Source organism: Tremella mesenterica (assembly GCF_000271645.1).
Source record: "Tremella mesenterica DSM 1558 unplaced genomic scaffold TREMEscaffold_12, whole genome shotgun sequence".
In the NCBI taxonomy this organism is placed as follows: domain Eukaryota; kingdom Fungi; phylum Basidiomycota; class Tremellomycetes; order Tremellales; family Tremellaceae; genus Tremella; species Tremella mesenterica.
In genome coordinates this window covers 679,241-698,441 of record NW_006711236.1, presented here as the reverse complement: position 1 = coordinate 698,441, position 19,201 = coordinate 679,241, and the positions used below count along the sequence as shown (strand labels likewise).

General features: G+C 46.7%; 5 protein-coding genes across 5 annotated transcripts; 3 read left to right on the top strand and 2 right to left on the bottom strand.

Moving 5' to 3' along the window:
• Nucleotides 1–1,466: 1,466 nt before the first annotated feature.
• On the top strand, nt 1,467–2,178 carry TREMEDRAFT_64930 (uncharacterized protein; the record flags this gene model as incomplete). Its single annotated transcript, XM_007007092.1, has 3 exons — nt 1,467–1,684; nt 1,846–2,148; nt 2,175–2,178. 3 exons carry the CDS (start codon nt 1,467–1,469, stop codon nt 2,176–2,178), a joined length of 525 nt encoding a protein of 174 aa, XP_007007154.1.
• Nucleotides 2,179–9,992: 7,814 nt separating this feature from the next.
• On the top strand, nt 9,993–11,406 carry TREMEDRAFT_64928 (uncharacterized protein; the record flags this gene model as incomplete). The annotated part of the gene is made up of 3 exons (XM_007007091.1): nt 9,993–10,231; nt 10,908–11,261; nt 11,325–11,406. The coding sequence occupies 3 exons, from the start codon at nt 9,993–9,995 to the stop codon at nt 11,404–11,406; spliced, it is 675 nt and encodes a 224-aa protein (XP_007007153.1).
• Nucleotides 11,407–11,728: 322 nt separating this feature from the next.
• On the bottom strand, nt 11,729–14,506 carry TREMEDRAFT_34261 (uncharacterized protein; the record flags this gene model as incomplete). The annotated part of the gene is made up of 14 exons (XM_007006929.1): nt 11,729–11,791; nt 11,891–11,921; nt 12,039–12,146; nt 12,419–12,583; nt 12,718–12,771; nt 12,980–13,110; nt 13,156–13,236; nt 13,277–13,455; nt 13,585–13,712; nt 13,757–13,793; nt 13,839–13,886; nt 13,934–14,086; nt 14,215–14,369; nt 14,418–14,506. Coding segments are annotated over 14 exons (1,422 nt in total), but the record flags the coding sequence as incomplete, so codon positions are not given.
• Nucleotides 14,507–16,219: 1,713 nt separating this feature from the next.
• On the top strand, nt 16,220–17,240 carry TREMEDRAFT_45490 (uncharacterized protein). The gene is made up of 4 exons (XM_007006981.1): nt 16,220–16,246; nt 16,299–16,403; nt 16,561–16,977; nt 17,106–17,240. The coding sequence occupies exons 2-4, from the start codon at nt 16,374–16,376 to the stop codon at nt 17,148–17,150; spliced, it is 492 nt and encodes a 163-aa protein (XP_007007043.1). The 5' UTR covers nt 16,220–16,246; nt 16,299–16,373; the 3' UTR covers nt 17,151–17,240.
• A 30-nt stretch (nt 17,241–17,270) lies between these two features.
• Nucleotides 17,271–19,179, bottom strand: TREMEDRAFT_34086 (uncharacterized protein; the record flags this gene model as incomplete). Its single annotated transcript, XM_007006907.1, has 4 exons — nt 17,271–18,253; nt 18,314–18,429; nt 18,505–18,594; nt 18,650–19,179. 4 exons carry the CDS (start codon nt 19,177–19,179, stop codon nt 17,271–17,273), a joined length of 1,719 nt encoding a protein of 572 aa, XP_007006969.1.
• Nucleotides 19,180–19,201: the final 22 nt, after the last annotated feature.

Below are 19,201 nucleotides of genomic sequence, written 5' to 3'. Positions count from 1 at the left end.
ACGGCCGTGACAGTATGTAATCAGACGCTTGCAGCAGGGAAGGAGTAGACACGGATACCTGTAGACAGCATATAGTACAATCAGCAAAGTACCAACTTTGCTGATCCTTCAATATCATTCTTTGGCTACATCGATTGCAGAGGAGACACGATCCAGTAGCACCAGACACACCAGATTTCCACGAGAGTTCCATCGAGTCCGACCCAACCTGCGACCTAGTCATCGTTCTTCCAGTACCGTCACATCTACCTGCAGGCGTGACAGGTGATTATGATCCGCGAGTAGTGTTTTTCTTCTGCAAAATAAAAGCGGACCAATACACAGGTCATGGCTATGACCATGGTCACCAAATTTGAGCACTCTGAGAACTCTGTCCTGCAGGAGGACTACACTCCACTGTTAGCCGATAGAATCAGGCCAGGACGGCTGAACCGCCGTTAGAATTACCCCTTCTGTCAAATATTTCTCCGTTCAACTTGTCATCTGAACTTTATTCGATCGTCTCTGGTTTACTGCGTGTGAGTGGAATGTGATAAGTATAGAGACATGTAGAATTGATGCATGCTCTTTTTCCCCTCTGTATTACCATCTAATTATCAGCAAACATCCACCTTGGATTGCCGGTCTGCAGAGTCTGCTGCCTTATGCACCACTGTTCACTGATAATTAGACAACAATGCAGAGGGAGAAAGAGCATGCACAGCTTCTATATGTCTCTATACTTGTCTTATCCCACGGCAGACCACAAACCCGAGTGTATCGAATAAAAGTTCAGAGAACAATGTGACGAACAAAACAAAGTGGATGGAAAAAGGAAATTCTATCACTGACGGAACACCATATCCAAGACCCTCATTAACCACTATGGCAGTAACTGATGATGGTGAGAATGATGGCTGAAAGCAGATGTCTGTGGGGTATGTAGAAGAGTAGTGAAACGACCTTCCTGAGCAATGTTAATCCTGACAGTGAGGTTCTACCATTCTCGGAGCGTTGTTTCCTACTCGCATGTTACACAACGTCTTCATGAACTCCGGTCAGACATATAGCACCTTTGAGCGATTTTTGAGCAACACGGAGGTGACAACTTCAAGGCGTGCCCAGCACAGTTCACTCCTTTCATTTCCTCATGCCAAGCTGTCGGCGGATCTACACCCACCTTGTCACGTTATGTACGGGATGATCAAGGGACTGTTGTGCATATTACGCGCTCCACGTTTCATTTTAATGATCACGACTTTGCGGATCAATGGTAGTGGTTCACCTGTCAATGTGTCAATGGAGGGCTAGGGAAATGAGACTGCACCAGTTTCATGGCGTGATATTTGGTGATCATCTACCGTACCGTGTGTCCATAAAAGCTGCACTCCAGTCCCTTCTTCATACTCATCCGTCTCCCGTCTCCCAATCGTCAATCAACTAATTACCTACTCCTCCAATTCCATAAATAAAAAGCCTGTGAAAAGATGAGTGAAGAACAAGATATTGAGACCGTCTCCACTGAGCGTACCAGCGTACAACCTGCAACTCTGGACGAAGCTTTTGGGATGGCTTTGTCAATGCCAGAGACAGAAGAACCTCAAGATCATTTTCGTGACATGACAGAGCACCTGACTTATGCGGCGGAGAAGCTCCATCTCAAAAGAGAAGAATTGAACAGGTGGTGTAACTGTATGTCCGCACCGTGAGTCTTTCTTCTTCTCCCTAAGAGTTGTCCGAGTTTTTATGCCCTTTGAATCCATGAGTAACCCATTTGCCTCTGCTTGCAAAACCATGTTGAACTTGGGGGAAGTGATGTGTCTGACAAAGGTGACTGCGGAGGGAGTAGGGCTGATCACCATATAGGGGAGTAGCCTTCCAGATTCCTGGAGAATGTGGAAATATACCGGAGATGACACTATTCGATTTATTGGCTCTGAGGACGCGGGATGAGAGTGTCCACACTGCCTTCGTCAGGTCAATCATCCGAGGGTCTATGATTTTCAAGGAAGAACAAGCACAAAGAACAGCACACCGTTCTCAGATTCAACCTACCCCAATTAGAGAGATGGCACAAGATACAAAAAGCGTGACTAGCACAGGAAGTGACGAAACTCTGATTCAATTCCCTGAAGATACCGACTCCTATGCCGGACCGTCTCACAATACGTCACAGTCATGTTTGCTGATATTAGATGATAATACAGAGGGGAAAAAGAGCATGCATCAATTCTACATGTCTCTATACTTATCACATTCCACTCACACGCATAAAACCAGAGACGATCGAATAAAGTTCAGAGGATAAGTTGAACGGAGAAATATTCGACGGAAGGGGTAATTCTAACGGCGGTTCGGCCGTCCTGGCCCGATTCTATCGGCTAACACTCCCCCACGGGACAATGCACGACTCTGCAGTAGTCCCGGACGATTTATCGATGGCGACGGCGGGGTTTGTGATGATGTAGAAGGTAGTAATGACGAAATATTGAGTGTTATGTGTGTGGTAGTAGTGGTAGGTGAAATCGTGAAATGAATTTCTGTGGGGCCCCCTGCGGGGCTCCGCTCTGACACGTGGCTACCACTCACCGGTACCGACGACTGACTCTTCTCTATCTTTCCTTTTACTTCATCACTTTTATCTCCAATTATCGGTATGTCCATCTTTCGTCTTTCTCCACTTCTATCTCTCATTTCTGACTCTCTGAACTTCCCTTTATCCTGTCTGCTTCTTAAAACTTCAGGTTTGCTAGTAGGATCCCGAGAATCGATGAAATTGCTTCGTGTCCCTGGCTGACGATATTTCGCAGAACCGCTACCCACCGAGAAACTTTTATTTTCATTAACAATTTCATTATGTCTTCGCCACTTCCCGGTGGTATCGATCCCTTGGTTCCTCTCCTGAGGTCTGGTGAGGCTCATGGTACGCTCATTATTCACTTTATCATGAAAATTATCTCTGACCAGCTGAACTGTCGGATATCTCGGTCCGTACCTTGGAGGCGACCTGTCGACAGATCCGTTTCCTCCGAAGGTTGCTTGTCTCTCTCTCGAACGCTGGTCAAGGTGCATCTGCACCTTTCTTCGACATTCTTTACGATCTCGAAAGGGCCTGTCAGCATGTGGAGAATTTGTTGGGATACCAGATCGATGACAATTAGTGTCATGTATCCTCCCATCTTTTCTATCTTTTATCTTTTCTTTCTTTTCCTTATTTTTCTCTCTTAACTCTCTAATGACTCTAGGTTCTACCGGTGGCTTCTGACCTATCTTAGAATTACTCACATTCTTAGGTACACCTGAAAATTTTACATTTTGGCTCACGAGAACTTTTCCTTCGGTGGGTTTCTCTGAAGTTCCTTCCACCCACACTTCTCTCTCTGGTACCGACTCTGTCTGTGGTACCACTTCGTTCTCTGGTACCACTTCGTTCTCTGTACCACCTGATAGATCTCCTAGATCCTCGAAATCTGAATAATCGTAATCGATGATTTCATCATCATCTAATGTCACGTATACTGAACCAATGTTTTTCTTCTTCGGTGGTTCTACCCGTATCGCTGACATATTCACCGAATGTACTGGTCCACCTAAAGCCTTCGTGAGTACGTCTGCCCTCTGAGAGACAGTGCTAACGTATTCTAGTTCAATAACCTTGTTACTGACTAGATCTCGAAGAGCATGATGTCGAATATCAATATGCTTTGTCCTCTGGTGAGTACCAGGTTTCCTCGCTAGTGATATCGATCCTTGGTTATCGCAGTTTAATGTAGTAGGATTTAGCTGATCGTAGCCTATCTCCCTCAATAATCCTCTCAACCACTGAGCTTCCTTCGCTGCTTCAGCCATCGCGATGTATTCTGCTTCGACTGTCGACGACGATACTGTAGCTTGTCTTTTTGAACTCCAGGTTATCGGTGAGTTGTTCATCATGAATATCCAACCTGTAGTTGATCGTCGTGTGTCTTTACAACCTGCCCAATCGGCATCAACCCATCCTGCTAGATCGCTAGCCTCGCCACCGAGACGAATACCATGTAAACGAGTGGACCGAAGGTAGGTAATTACCATTATCCCTTCTTCCCATACTTTCTTCGTCGGTTTAGTGAGGTACCTAGCAAGGTATGAGGCGGCATATGATATGTCGGGTCGAGTACATGTGGCTAACCACTGTAGACATCCTATTAATTCTTGAAATGGTCGAATTTCACTCTCCGCCTCCGACATCGATGGATTTTTCGCAGTAAGGGGTAATGGCGTTTTTCGGTCTCGATGTAAGTCGTTTTCTGGAAACTTCTGAACTATCTTATCGATATATGCTGGTTGGTTTAACCATATTGTCTTTTCTTCTCTGTTCCTTGTTACCTTCATACCTAAGATAGTACTTATCTCCCCCAGGTCGGTTATTATCCACCTTTTACCTATCCCATCGAAAATTTCCTTCGCTTCTTCCTTCGACTTCGTGGCTAATACCAGATCATCGACATAGGCTAGCAGTATTGCTGCTCCCTTTCCTTCGATTTTCCCTTCTGGTCTGTAGTAAAGACCCCAATCTGATTCGATTCTTGAAAAACCTAGGTGAGATAATCCTTCGCCGAGTTCTATCCACCATGTCCTGCCAGATTGCTTTAAACCGTAAAGAGACTTAACTAACTTCAATGTATTACATCCAGGCTTCGGTTTTATCCCCTTGGGATACTTCATGTAAATTTCTACATCGAGTTTACCGTTTAAATACGCCCCTTCGACATCGGCCTGACGAATTTCGAGATCTTCGGTGGCCGCTATAGTCAAAAGTATTCGTAACGACCCCGATCTACCGACAGGTGCGAATGTCTCTTCGTAGTCGACACCTGGTACCTGTGAGAATCCTTGAGCTACTAGTCTGGATTTATACTTTAGTAAGTTTCCTTCTGAATCTGTCTTCACTTTGAATACCCATTTACATCCAATGGCTTTACGGCCCGGTGGTAACACCGTTTCCACCCATGTTTCTTTAGATTCGATGTTAGATATCTCTTTCTCCATGGATTCCAGCCACTTCTCACCATCTGGGCCGTTTACTGCTTCTTCAGGAGAGATAGGATCAATGAGAGAAGTATCACTTTCGATACCTGCGATAGAGGCGAGTGAGACTAACTTATTAGGCTCGCGACCAAAGTCTAGGAACGAGTCTGTTAGGCCTGCAAAGCGGTGGGGGGGTCGAATAATTCGTCCGTGACGTGTCGTCAGGATCCCCTCATCCCCATCATTTCTTCCTTCCTCATCATTTCTCTCATTTTCGACGATATCGTTCTCATAGATCCAATTTCCTCCCCAAATGCCCTGTCCTCGTCGTCTTTCAGTAGGTTGTGGGCCTATATTAGGTGAGTTGTCTCTATCGACATCATTTCCTTGTTCATTATCGATGTTTTCCTGTTCGCCACTTTCTGAGCGGTCGTCAGGGAAAATTTCTTCGTTGACGACGGGGTCTAGGTCCACTTCGATGGCGTCAAGAGGGGTTTGGATGACATCTGGCGACTCTCTAGTAGCCACCATTCGTCCTGTCGAGCGACGAACGTCTCGTGAGTGTTCGATTCGTCCCGATCCGTCCATTCTAACGATCCAACCGCTCACACCCTCATCTTGACCTAGTATAATGGCTGATGAACCCCTAGGTATCGTGAAGTTCGACTTCAGCCTTATCTCCCTTGGTATCTGAACAAAACACCGTTCACCGAATCTCCACACGCTATCTAGATTCGTGTCTCTTCCGGTGAGTGATGTCCAACCTGATTTACCGCTGACACCAATCGATGTTTTCATAATTATAATGGCGGCGTATCTGACAGCATAGGACCAATATTCGTTCGGTAGTCCTGAGTCAAACAACATCGTTGATACCATCCCCTTCAAGGTACGTATCATTCTCTCCGCCACTCCATTTAATTCTGGTGTGTATCTTGGTGTGATGTAGTGGTTGATCCCTGCTGACAGGTAGAATTCCCTCATGTCGAGGCTATCGAATTCACCTCCCCCATCAGACCTAATCACCCTCACCCTTTCACCAAGCTGTTTCTCCAATTTTGAGATACACTGTCGAACGATATCAGACGCTTCGTTTTTGGTCGTTATTGGTATAGCGAATACAATTCGACTCGCCCTTTCCACACCAACAAAGAAATATCGTTCACCTTTTATCGCCGGACCGAACGGACCAGTAATATCGACATCCATTCCTACTCCTTCACCATCTCCTTTTAACATTGGTGCTTCTTTATTCTTCGGTAGACGTGTTATCTTGGCCTGCATACAGGCGGGACATTTATCTGTTGTAAAGGGATCGTTCTTGTAAGTGTCCCAGTCCTTCTTCAATAGTCCCTGTCTACCTAGATTCTTTAGTTTGTCTACACCTATATGTCCGAGTCGCTGATGCTCAGATTCAAGTGGTGAAGTCGCCTTCGGTGTCGATATCACGATCATCGCGGCAGACATTGCTCTGCCGAATCGTACCGACCACAGTGAGTCATGTTTCCTCAAACCTAGTTTCTCTTTACCTTTACCTATCCATCCACCACCACTACTTAGATTCGCTTTCCACCCCCATGAGAGTAACTTCGAGAGGGAGAGAAGACTTATCTTTGCTGTGGGGACGTGATGTACATCTTTCAGTACCATTTTCTGTCCTGAATCTAGTTCGAGGTTAATGTCACCTGTTTCCCAAGCCGTCATTGACTTGCCAGATGCTAGTCCGAACACTCTCGGTTCCACTAGCCTTCTAATATTCGTCATTATCGACCTGTGAGGAGTTATATGGTGAGTAGCACCACTATCCACTACCCAGGTAGGGATTACACGAGTGTGGCTCACGTCATTAGACTCTGTAGCTAATCCCACCCACTCATTATCCTCAACCCACGGGTTTTCAATTTCTTCGGGCCATACGATGTTACTCGTGTACCCTTCGTCATCATCGAACCACGATTCTGTCGACATGGCCATCCCGGCCCACGCCTCGTGTTCACCATCCAATGACGAATACATCAAGGAGGTTTTGGAGTTATCCTTGGACTGGTTCTCATCCTTCGAGACCGTATGTCCTTTCTTATTATTCTTATTATTCCTCCATTTCTTTTTACCTCCATCCTTTACATCTGCGTTTTCTTTCCTGTTCGTATCCTCTCTTTTAGGTTTACGACAGTACTTCGCTAGATGTCCTACAGTGTCACAGTTATAACACTTTCTAGTTTCTTTCCTGGGCTGACCATCAGAGATATTATCTCGGTTCACCCTCATTCCTTTATTTCCTTCGACGAACATCGCGAATCCCTTCCTATTGGTTCTACCAACAGGGCGCGCTTTACGTCTCGCCGTTTCTTTATTGAAGATCGATAAGACCTTTTCCCAAGTTCTTTCCTCTGCTATGAGGGATGTTACTTCGATCTGAATGATCCTGTAGGATGGTGCTAGAATGGTATTGAGGAATAACCCAGCTCGATCCTGTGAGTTAAACTTCAACCCCACCAATTTCGCTTCGGACATCGTCTTCGAGAAATCCTCCACATGCTTAGCCATTTCTTCGGCCGTCGCATCGTCCCTTAAGTCATAGCTAAACAACGCTTGACGGACATTCCTTTGATTCTCGATCGTCGCTGTTACATGCAGGGCTATGCAGTAGTCCCACATTTCTTTAGCTGACATCTTCTCAGATATATCAAGCATCACAGCATCCGACACTGTTCCCTTGATCATCCCCTGCGCTTTATTCTCCCTCGCTTGCCACTTTTCCCATTCCTTCCACTCTTCTCCAGTAATCCTTCTACCAACCACTTGCCCTTCGACGGGCGTGGTAGGAGGTACTGATCCCGCCCTCTCAGCTGCCGATCTCACCCCTATGCGACCAGGTTCGGTATCATTACCTGTGACGATATTCCACACGTCACCTATCTGTAGATACACCTCGATCGACTTCCTCCACGGAGCATACGATGCTGGATCGTGGGATAACTTTGGGTGGTTCTCAAGAGAGATCTTAGACGACACGGAGGTCATTATGAGGAGAGTTAGAAATGGGAACTTGCCTTTGTTATACACAGAAGGTATGTGACTTCCGACTGTTAATCTGTTTGCTGATATTAGATGATAATACAGAGGGGAAAAAGAGCATGCATCAATTCTACATGTCTCTATACTTATCACATTCCACTCACACGCATAAAACCAGAGACGATCGAATAAAGTTCAGAGGATAAGTTGAACGGAGAAATATTCGGAGAAATATTCGACGGAAGGGGTAATTCTAACGGCGGTTCGGCCGTCCTGGCCCGATTCTATCGGCTAACAAGTCAGAGGATAGAGATCCGTGCGTTTCTCACTCTGCCTCGGTGGGAATATGTAAACTTACTTTTTAGTCTTCCCGAGTCAACTACCAGCAAACTGCCTGTCTCCGTCAACGAATCGAATCGGACTTTGTCACGACCGGTCACAACTGGTCGTTTGGCACATTATGAGATGAAAGAAGGGGAAGGCTCGGGGGGAGTCACATTCGAGGACAAAGATTGGACTCACGTGTCCGGTTTAGAAAAAGGTTATGATTCAGCTTCAATAAGAAGTATGGATACGGATTGGGACGATTTTCAGAACACCGAGATGGACGATGATCAGTTGCCATTACTCACAAACGCCCAGAATCTTAGCCGATAGAATCGGGCCACAACGGCCGAAGAGTCAGTAGAATTATCTCCCTTTCCGTCACTTTCCTCCTTCGTCTTATTGTCCTCTGGACATTATTCGATAGTTTCAGGTTTGCTGGCTATGACTGGAACATGACAAGTATGAAGACATGTAGATTTGATGCATGTTCTTTTCCCCCTCTGCATTGTCATCTAATCATCAGCAAATAGTAGGCATTGGATGGTGTTGAGCTGTAGGAGTAGATGGCAACTGTGGAATGGTCAGTGAGATGACCAAAAACCTTTCTGCCAACTTGTTCTCTTCGTCTTTTCCTGTACAGTAGCCTGGTGTTTGTGGCGCATGAGATGCACATGTGAAACAGTAGCGGTATGTGAGGTTGACATATCCTCTTTGTCCCTCTGCATTGTCAGGTTTTTGCCCGCATGAGTAGGTGAAAGGGAAGAACACAGTCACATTACATGTCTGATTCCTTGTGTGATGCTGTTTGTGGTATTCCGTGTGATACCGTACACAACGCCTAAACTTCTTTAGATGCTCATTGATCTGCTTATCGATGCTCATCAAGCCATTGCTAAACAGATGACTCAACAGGACAGATTGTACAGTAGCTAGAATGATAGTCTACATGACTTTATCCTTCAATTGATTTTCTACATTCAAGACGTTTCGCGGGTTAACTGTGTGAGTCAAAAGACAACATATCCCCAACCTCCAAAGCTCAGGGTAGTCTAACTCCTTGATCAAGTCAACATCATACTTCATCCTGTCGAGCACAATCGTAGAATTGCAGCTATCCTCCGCTCAGCTCGGAAGACACTGGAAGGTGCAGTTCAAGCAATAATATACTGATAATGAAAAGTCATGTGCTCAGGGATGTAAATCAAAGGAAGTTGGCTGACTGAGGTTCTAACGTGTGTTGGTTGATACTCCTTTGATTTATAGGGAGGTGCAGTCTTTTGGGCTTGTTTCCAAAACGCTTTGATAAGTCATATACAGCATATTGTGTCATAGCTGTGCAGCAGGGGGCCGGGATGGTCATACCACGTCCTTGGCTGAGGAAAGCGCCTAGAACAAAGGTCAAGCAACACAATATATTCCTCTCAAAGGTCGTAGCCTTCTTCTCACATGTTTCAATTATCCCAGCCACAAGGGACGATCAAAAGTGTCGGGGGTATCCAGTCCCATGTGTTATCATTTGTATCATATAAAACGGTGACAGCTAACCGACGGACGCCCACCAACATATTCTATCACCTATACAAATCACTTATCAACACAACTCAACTCCTGCTTCAATCACACAGCTCCATTAACCCTAGTCAAAGTATCGGCACATCATTATGACAGAATTTATGAATGAGGAGGGATCCCTCCCGTGGGCACCTGGGAGCTCTGCCAGCCCATTTGGGACGAGAGATTTGTGGTTGGAGGAGATTGCTTTGACGCAGGCAAAGAGGCGGGCTTTAAATGTACCGGAAGTTGAAATCAAAGACTTCAGTGAGAGGTTCATGTATCATGCGGAAAAACTTGACGTCACTGAAACAGCCTTGAGTAATTGGTTGAACAGAGCACGGGTGCCGTAAGTCCAATCCGTTTTCACTTCTCCCCGTGATTATTAGGCGAAAATTGCACAGGCGGTTTCATGACTAGTGCAACCGTGGAACCCTCTCCCTGGCATTTGAATGTTTTGGTAAACGGACAAAAAGACGGTTGCTACCGCTCCGGAGCTGCACGGACCCGATCATACCTGACCAGAGACGTTCCACTCCGGAGTGGTCTGACCCCTTCAGCAGACCCAGCCAGAGAAAAAGCAGGTTCCTAACAAATCTATGAGGTAAGAATGGCTAGATGAAACTATTTCCATATGCCTCAAACAAGCACATCCATCTGCAATGATTTTTCATAGGATTGACATGGTCTGTGAGCAATTTGTCAACTTTGAACACCAATCATCAGCCCATGTCTTGCCATGACAATACATACCAGTCTCAAGCAACTATTGGAATTGTCTTGCTTACACAATACTCAGAGCCAACTAAGGTAGACGACTGGGAGGTTTGGCTACTAATTCGTCAGTGGGAAGAAGAGTAGTTTGGGAAGACTAGGGTGGACAACTTAAGGGCATGTGGATTACTCTAGGTGGGTCCGGACCCCTCCAGAGTGGCATGTTTCTCTGGCTGGGTCCAAAAGGGGTAGATTGAACCATGCCACTCCGGAGGGGTCCGTCTCCGGCTGGGTCCTTAACAGATATATAGCTCAGTGACCTCGGCTATTGAAAAGAATGGCCATAAGCTACCAAACTACTGCCTGATGGAACTGTATGCCATACGCACAGGAAATCATGATTTTTCTGCAATTGCTGTTGAGTTTTGTATGGCTGAAACGGCAGAATTGGCCCTTGCAAGAAAAGCAAAGGAGTTAGAAAAGACAAGAGAATCGGAGAACCTCTCACTCCCGTCTCACTCCGTAGAGCCGCACGCCAAAACAGACTTGATGAGTGTAGTCACTACAGCTAGCAGTGAAGCCTCAACAGAAATAGTCGAGGATAGTGCCTTCGAAAACGGTATAAGGAAGGGCACATTTACCGACGAGACCCACGATGGAAATCCGTGCGTTGTGTTTGACATTTCCTTTCGAAAGGTGAAGCTGATCGGATCACAGGGACATTCCAGGCTCAATCAAGGACTATGCTTCACCCTCGCTAGAAAGCATCAATTCAGACTGGACAGAGTGCGAACTGCAAGAGACATCTGATGACCAGTCTTCACTGCTGTCAAACGCCAAGACTCTTCATGAAAATGATGCTTCCACTGATGATGTGAACGATCCTCTGAGGAAGTCGGTTCACTGGGAAGATGAATCCGTCACGGATGATGGGTCCGTCATGGATGATGGGTCCGTCATGGATGATATTTGAGAGCGGGAGATTTGATCGACATGATGAGATGCATATGCATACAGTGGAATTGCAATGTTTGAGAACGATATGTGTATTGAAGCCATTGAAGTTGTGAAGGAATGAGTTGACCCGGCAGTGTTGAACAATGAAATTTCAGAAAATGTCTGAAGAGAGATGCTAGCAAGTGTCTACCAGACGGTTTTTGGGTAAGACGGCGTCCGGAATTTCGGCGAATGTTGTCTGCTAATCAGTTCCGCATCTTGAGGACTATGACCCAGGGGTAACAGCTGACTGATGCGCAGCGCGCCTGGGGCACGAAAAAGTAAAAACGGGACTCACAATGTTAGGATCAGCATATGCTTCAGGATACCTGATATTGTCAGCTCTATTTGAAGCACGCCAAGACTCAACAGGACATGTGGAGTAATGTCAGAGAGCGAGGTCAAAACGAGAGGCCTTGGACACATGAAATGGTAGGGAAGCTCACAATGAGATATATTTGGCAGTAGGACGGTCCACTGGATCACATCCTATACTGCGTTTATTGGGATCTTCTGCATCCGTCAATTCGATACAGGTTTGAGGGAAGCTTGAACTTACGATACACTCTGATATAATCGACTGCCATGCTACCCATAAGCTATAGTCTCTGAGGGAGGACAGACACATACGTTACTGGCCACAGACTCTCGAGACCATCATAACTGATTGTTAGTCAATCTTTCGATCCGTGAAGGCTCTTGTGATCATCTAAGTTTATCTAGATCTTTGTAATTGATCATTTTGAGGAAAGCGGCCAGGAGGAGAGACAATCAAGAGTTCAACAAAAAGGGATAGAACGGAAGTCAAGAGGCATGATTCACTCACTCGATGGCCCCAAAATTCTCGGACAAACCGAGATTAATGATGAGATACATTGGTTCTTCCGAAACCATCCGCTGTCCGACTCCCGCCTCGGCATTGGGAGCCATAGCCCCTCCACGAACCGTCCATGCTTTTTTGCCGTCGGCCACCCAAGTGATGTACCCGTCGCTGGTCATCAGTCAACATTCACCTTGAGACTTCTGCTCACGGTCCACTTCGACGGAGAGTGGTTCAAATACAGAGGGTGTTGGTCTTTTCAACAGACTGATTACATGAGTATACAATGGAAAGGAGTGACTCACACGCCTGGGGAGTATTCAAAGCCATAAACACTATAACAACCTGTACCGCCGGTACTGACATCAGCTCGTACGAAACAACACGACATATCGTTGAGGCTCAATGTCCAATACCTGCTTCCCTGACTCAGATGTGGGGTAGAACTACTTCACTCAAAACAAGAAGGTAGCACAGCGATGGGGTATTCCGTGAGCGGACAGAGGATAAGCCGGATGATTTTAACATATACGTACTAGCAGTGCTGATATCAGCATTCGCTCCTACTCAAATATCAAACCCACCTGATCGGTGAATGTCAAACCAGAGGTTGCCTGCTGATACACCCCACCTTGATAGGTATTCATCCAAGTGGTATCCTCGTCATATACTTGGTATGTCTTGGAATTATTGACAAACTATCTCTCAGCCTCTTATTCCTTGTGATATCAGGCTAAACTCACATAGTAATTGGGATTGAATGGAGCCCATTGACCCGATTGTGAGACCTCTCCTTTCAGAGTATTTGCATCAACCTGGAATGACTCAGCTAGGGCCTGATTGGTATGGAATTTGACTTACCACAGCTTCAAACATATCGATTTCGGGTGCGGCTCTTCCAATGAAGGAACCGTTTGGGCGTTTCGGGCCAGGATGAGTGGGGTCATCAGGACACGTACAGGAGGAAAGTCTTTGTCCGGGGAGATAAGAAAGGATGTAGCCGTGGTCCGGATCACCTTGCGTGAGAGCTACTTCAGGTTCGTCTGCTAGTCAGTCGTCCGTCATGTAAACTTGTTTCGTCAAAGCATTATCGGTTGTTGCTTACCGTCAAAAGTATGAGAGGAAGAAAAGTAGGACCCCAGATCAGATGGTGAGAGTGGTGAAATACTGACCATTCAGAGTCTGATTAGGCAAAGTTCCCACATCACAAGAATCGTAAGAATATGGCCAGAGACCTTCCAAAGTACCTCCATAGCCCGCTCGACCGAGATTCCCCATGGCCCATATGGCAGGCCATAGGCTGTAAGTCAGCTTGAACGGCCCGGAAGGAATCATTCGACTCACCCATAGACTGTACTGGTTCCTGGGAGAGAAACAGAGGCTGGGAGGTTAACTTATGGGGTCGACAAACTGTTGAGGGACGGACCTTCAACATAACCCCCAGTGTAGCAGAATTGATTCCAGGTGCTCATCACTAAATATCAGCGTGGCTGGTCACGAAGAGAACAAGAGATGACACACTTCCACCCTGATAATTCAGATTATGATTTTCGAATTTGTCCAGGGTGACGATAAGTGAACCGTCCTTGGTTGTGAGCCGACTGGGATCGTACCATTCTAGATTGTTGGTTTGCCAATAATGCAAGTCGACGGCTTGCCAGTATGGATCGTCACCTATTGTGTTAATCATACTTGGTGTTATTTATCTCCTCTCTTGGGCCATGACCAACCCGACGATTGGAGTAAAGCTGGTGCGAATAAGAGAAAGCTGGTGATAGAGTTGAAAAGGCGGCGGAGCTCACCCTCGTAAAACGTCCTGCCCGCCGTGTTAAACTCATCAGAGAAGATGAGCTCCCACTGATCACCCGTCTCGAGACTTGTATGTGTGTATGCAGATGACGGTGTATCTTTATCAATGAGTTGAAATGGACCTATGCTAGGTATTTGTCCCGTGGCACTACGGAATGTCAGCCACTCAGATCACCAATCAAGGTAGAACACTCACTTGATGCCCCCGAGGTTATAGGCCCCTAGAGTGCTAGTTGTTTTACCAAGATAAATATACAATATTGGATACAGAACACTGGTCGTCAATTGCGAATCACGACGCTAGTTTCTACGGTAGGAACTGGAACGGAATGGAGTGAAGCAGATCAGAATCATGCAGGACTTACAATATCATAAGAAGTATGGCGATTAGAAAGAAGAGACATCCCATGTTGCTAGCTCCTCGAACGGTCATGACGGCACGTAGGAACCGTGTCTGACGACTCGGTCGAATGTCGGGGTCATGGAAGTCGTCATCTGGTTCTGGGCCAAGATGTGACCAAGATGCTGGATCTGCGGGGAGGGAGAACTGAGATAAGCACTTGCTTGACCAACCGACCGATCGTTTGCCCCAGATGCGTGAAGACTAGTGGTAAACTTTTAGAGGGATGAAGGAGAACTTCGATCAATGGCCGCTCACCGTATCTGCCAGATGCCTCTTTCCTCCTCTACTATTGATACTGAATGCCCCATAACTATCCTCCAGAGCATCATGTTTCCTAAAATGTGTCATACTTGCATCACTCTTCAGGCTTGACAATGATACCGTACTTTGAGCATATAGACTTGGCAGAGGACTTTTCCCATTCCCACTAGGACCATTATGTTGAGGATCATAAGGCGAATAGCTGGGTGCTGCTAGACTATAACTCATCGGTGGGTATAAACTCCCATGATCGGAAGAACTGGTATGAGCGTAATAGGATCTCGGTCTCTCGGTAGATAAGAACCTTCCTTGTTCTTCATTAACACCTGCACCGGTGGATGATACATCCGAATTGAGAGAGTCATGACTGATACTATGTGATAAACCCATTTTCGAAGATTTTGAACTCTCTGGAGATTTCTTGTAATCAGGAGGTTGATCTCGAATCGGATAACCTCTTGCATCGTATAATGGTACTTGTACTCCCAGATTCCCATGTCCGGCCGAAGGAGAGGAAGAAGAGAGTGGTTGCCAAACATGATCCACAGATGATTTCGACTTCTTCCTTCGAACTTTTCCGTCTGAAGCTGATGCTGATGGTGATGGGTAGGTTCGAGAATCATTATTGAATACGCTGGCGATCAGATTGCGCGGAGAGGGTATACGAGAACGAAGAGTTGAGGGGGAATCTACGGTCAGACCTGCCGCCGCAGGAGAAGGAGGAGCTCGTCCAGAGGCAGAGATGACGATGGGGGTGTTAGGATCGACATCTCTGGGGGTGGAAGAAGACGCGGAGGGAGTCGAAGAGGGTTGAGATTGAGCGGTACGAGTACGACTGAAAGGGTATTTAGGAGGCATAGTCGTCTAGCGACATGCAATCAGGTCTAGAAGAGGTGTATAGAGGGGGGAAAGAACCGATTAGAGACAGGTCCAGAGCAATAGTCAGGTGAGGTCAGATGAGATTGGAATCAGTAGATTGTTCTTTGCATAACCGCAGATATCAGTTCCAGTCGCCCTGAGGAAGAGTGTGCCGGATGCCGCAGCGAGGCGGCTGGACTGAAGAAGAGAAGCATATCACCTGCGTCATTTGGCCGTGACGATATGCTGAGACAGTGGGACACCTACATGGGAACGGGAAAATATAGGGTGTGAGGTTAATCTCAGGGTTCTTGAACCAAAAGTAAATCGACGCGACCGACATTACGACACGACGCGTGAAGAGGAATACCCCCGGTGGAGGCATGTAGCAGGCAATTCCGCCATATTTCATAATCCCGACGGAGTTTCGTTTTTACAAGGTATCGAAACTGCAGACCCCGGCTCTTCTTCTCCAGCTTGCTTTTTCATCACAAGAAGCATACGTGAGTACAGCTTCTCTCTTCTGATGAGCAAGGAGGTTGCTGAAGATGGTAGGCCGAAGTCAGCGGCACTTCAAGCACACCTCGATCCTGTTTTCTGCTCGCTGGACTTACAGACCACTGAGACAAGATGCTCATTACCAAGCAGAACCGTCGTACCGTAAGTGACTCATTCATTCCTCATCCAGTCTTGCTCCTTTCCCCTTCACATCCCTCCTCTGCTTCTTACTCATCTCTACTTGCCCGGTCGTTTTGAGGAGTGAGGCAATGACAAGAGCTAGCAAGGTTTGAGGGTGACATGACTGACCTTTCCTCAGATCTACGAAAACCTTTTCAAGGAAGGTGTCCTCGTCGCACCTAAGGATTTCAACCTCCCCGCTCACCCGGAAATCACCGCCGTTCGCAACCTCGAAGTCATCAAAGCTATGCAATCTCTCACTTCGAAAGGATACGTCAAGACTCAGTTCAGCTGGCAGTGGTACTACTACACTCTCACCGAAGAAGGTCTCGCCTACTTGCGTGAATGGTTGCACATCCCTTCAGAGATTGTCCCGCAGACTCACATGAAACCCGCTCGTGCTCCTACTCGTCCTTCCGGATATGGCGGCGGCGGCGGTGGTGGTGGTCGAAATGGTGGTGGTGACGGTGCCTACAGGGCCCCGAGGGGTGACAGGGAGTACAGGCGTCGTGATGATGCTGGTGAGAAGGAAGCTCCAGGTGCTGGATACACCCCTGTAAGTTTGTCTTTCTCTCCCTTATCTAACGCTTGCATCTACTCTGTGTCGTGATCGCACGTTCGACACGTCATTCATTTGCATTTGAGCTGTCATGGAGATGTAGAGAAAGCAGCGCTGACGAGTAGAAATTCGGCGGTGTTGGCCGTGGTGCTGGTGCTCCTCCTTCTTAGATACTCGAGCGAGGTTGAGATGACAGGTGCATGAGGATAAACCATAGTGACGCTCTCTGCGGATCTATGCATCTTCTATTGCTTGCCATCCGACAGCTCATGATACTGAACCTATGCGGGTCATACATACGTCAGACTCCCCTCATCCTTGCTTCCGGTCGTCAAACACGTTATGGTTTCTTTACCCTCATGTTCATATGTTCTTCCCAGAGCCCTTTCCCAGATCTTCCATGGTTCCCGACCAGGCACAAATCGTACTTGTATTGCCGTGCAGATACGTTCCTCCAGCATGTATCCCAGATATGTCAATACGACCACCAAAAGTGACACTAACTGTCTCCATATAGTCGAGGAGGAGTACCAATGCGATGTCTGGACTGCGATGTGGGGTTCCGGAGGAAAGATGGAATGCGAAGCTAAGAAAAGAAATAAACGTCTTCTCACGTGATCTGCCAGACCACCCAGATAGCCACTGATCATCGCCGGAGCGAAGAACTCCAAAAACAGTCTCTGGTCTGAGATAGTCGTCGAGAGTTCAGGCGCGAGCACAAGGAAATAAGCGGCCGACGGGGAGGTGAGTAGGTGAAGAGAAGCTTTCGGATGTCGGATATGCAAATCGAGTTTCGCCTTTCCCTCCCCCTCAATTTTTAACCCAAAATCGACTACCTCCTTGATATCGGAGAATCCCAGTGTGATCCCAATCCCCGTCTCATCACTCCTTTGTTTGGCCCACGTGAATATCAAATATCTTGCTAGTTTCTCCATTCTCGTGATGCCCAGGCCTCTCAGAGGTGTCCCAACCCCACCCGGATCCTCTTGAGGTGGATTCCATTCCTCGTGGCTGTCGTCGTGTATAGGTTCTGGACGAGGATACACCGCGAGCTTTTTGTGGTATTGTAGTTTGAAGGCCTGATACAGGATCCGTGGGGTGGTAGAGAGTAGCTCGAATGGCCATCTGAAGAGGATATTGAGGATTGATAGTATATTGGGATCAGAGAGGGATGTCGGTTCGTATTGTGGAGAGGAAGAGAGAGAAGCTTGGAATTTGAACTTTTTGTTCGGTGTGAGAAGCCGAAGAAGGATGTCGACTCGCGGTTGATCAGCTCTTGTCTCCGAGTCTGTAACCTGAACATTTGAGTGCGAAGAGTCTGGCGAGACAGAACCATGAGAATAGTCCGATGACAAGAGAGGAAATGGATTGGAGAGGAAGAGTTCGTAGAATCCGTTTCTGTTGTTGAAAGGTGAAACATGGAATGTTCTTGGGAAACACCAATGATATCTAATATTTTCCCTTCATCATCAGCTATCACATATATCATCCGGTCATACTCACCTATGTTGCGTTTTCTTAGACGTATCGACAGCTCCGACTTTATCAAATTTATCGACTTCAGTCTCGACAGGGATCACCTTCGCGTCCGATGTTTTGAGAACGTAAGCGTGTCTTTTCCGTCAACTTCATGTCTGAACGAGGCGCGACAAAGACGAAAGTTACTCACGTTTCCCCAAAAGTATTATGCACTTCCAGAATCACCCATCCTAGCTCACCCTCTCTGGTGTAGACATACCAAACTGACAAAGGGTTGATCCCTTCAAACCCTAGATAACTAGGCATAGTAATCAACCATACTTTCCCTATCATCTCCTTGAGGACATCATGTTTCGATAACAGTGATTCCAATTTCTCTCGAAATGTTTCTCTTCCAGGGAAGAGGTACCCGTTAGATCTGAGACCCAGAACCGTTAGACGTCGATCATGTGAGAATATCGGGCTGTTGAGTGATCCATTAGATAAAGCGTCAATGTCGACTCCCACATAAAGAAGGGGATAAGAGAAAGAGTGAGATGAAGTCGAAGGAAGAGCACGGGAGTGGGAAGTATTACAAGGGATAAGAAGTGAGGGTAGAGGTTGATGGGGTTGATCTAAAGAGGTATGAGTAGGTTTTGAACGACGGTGGAAAATACGGAAAATTATGAGAAGGGGGAGAAATGGCAGGAGAGGGTAAATAATGATAGGAGAGAGGAGCATAGTGAGAGTATGAAAACCAATG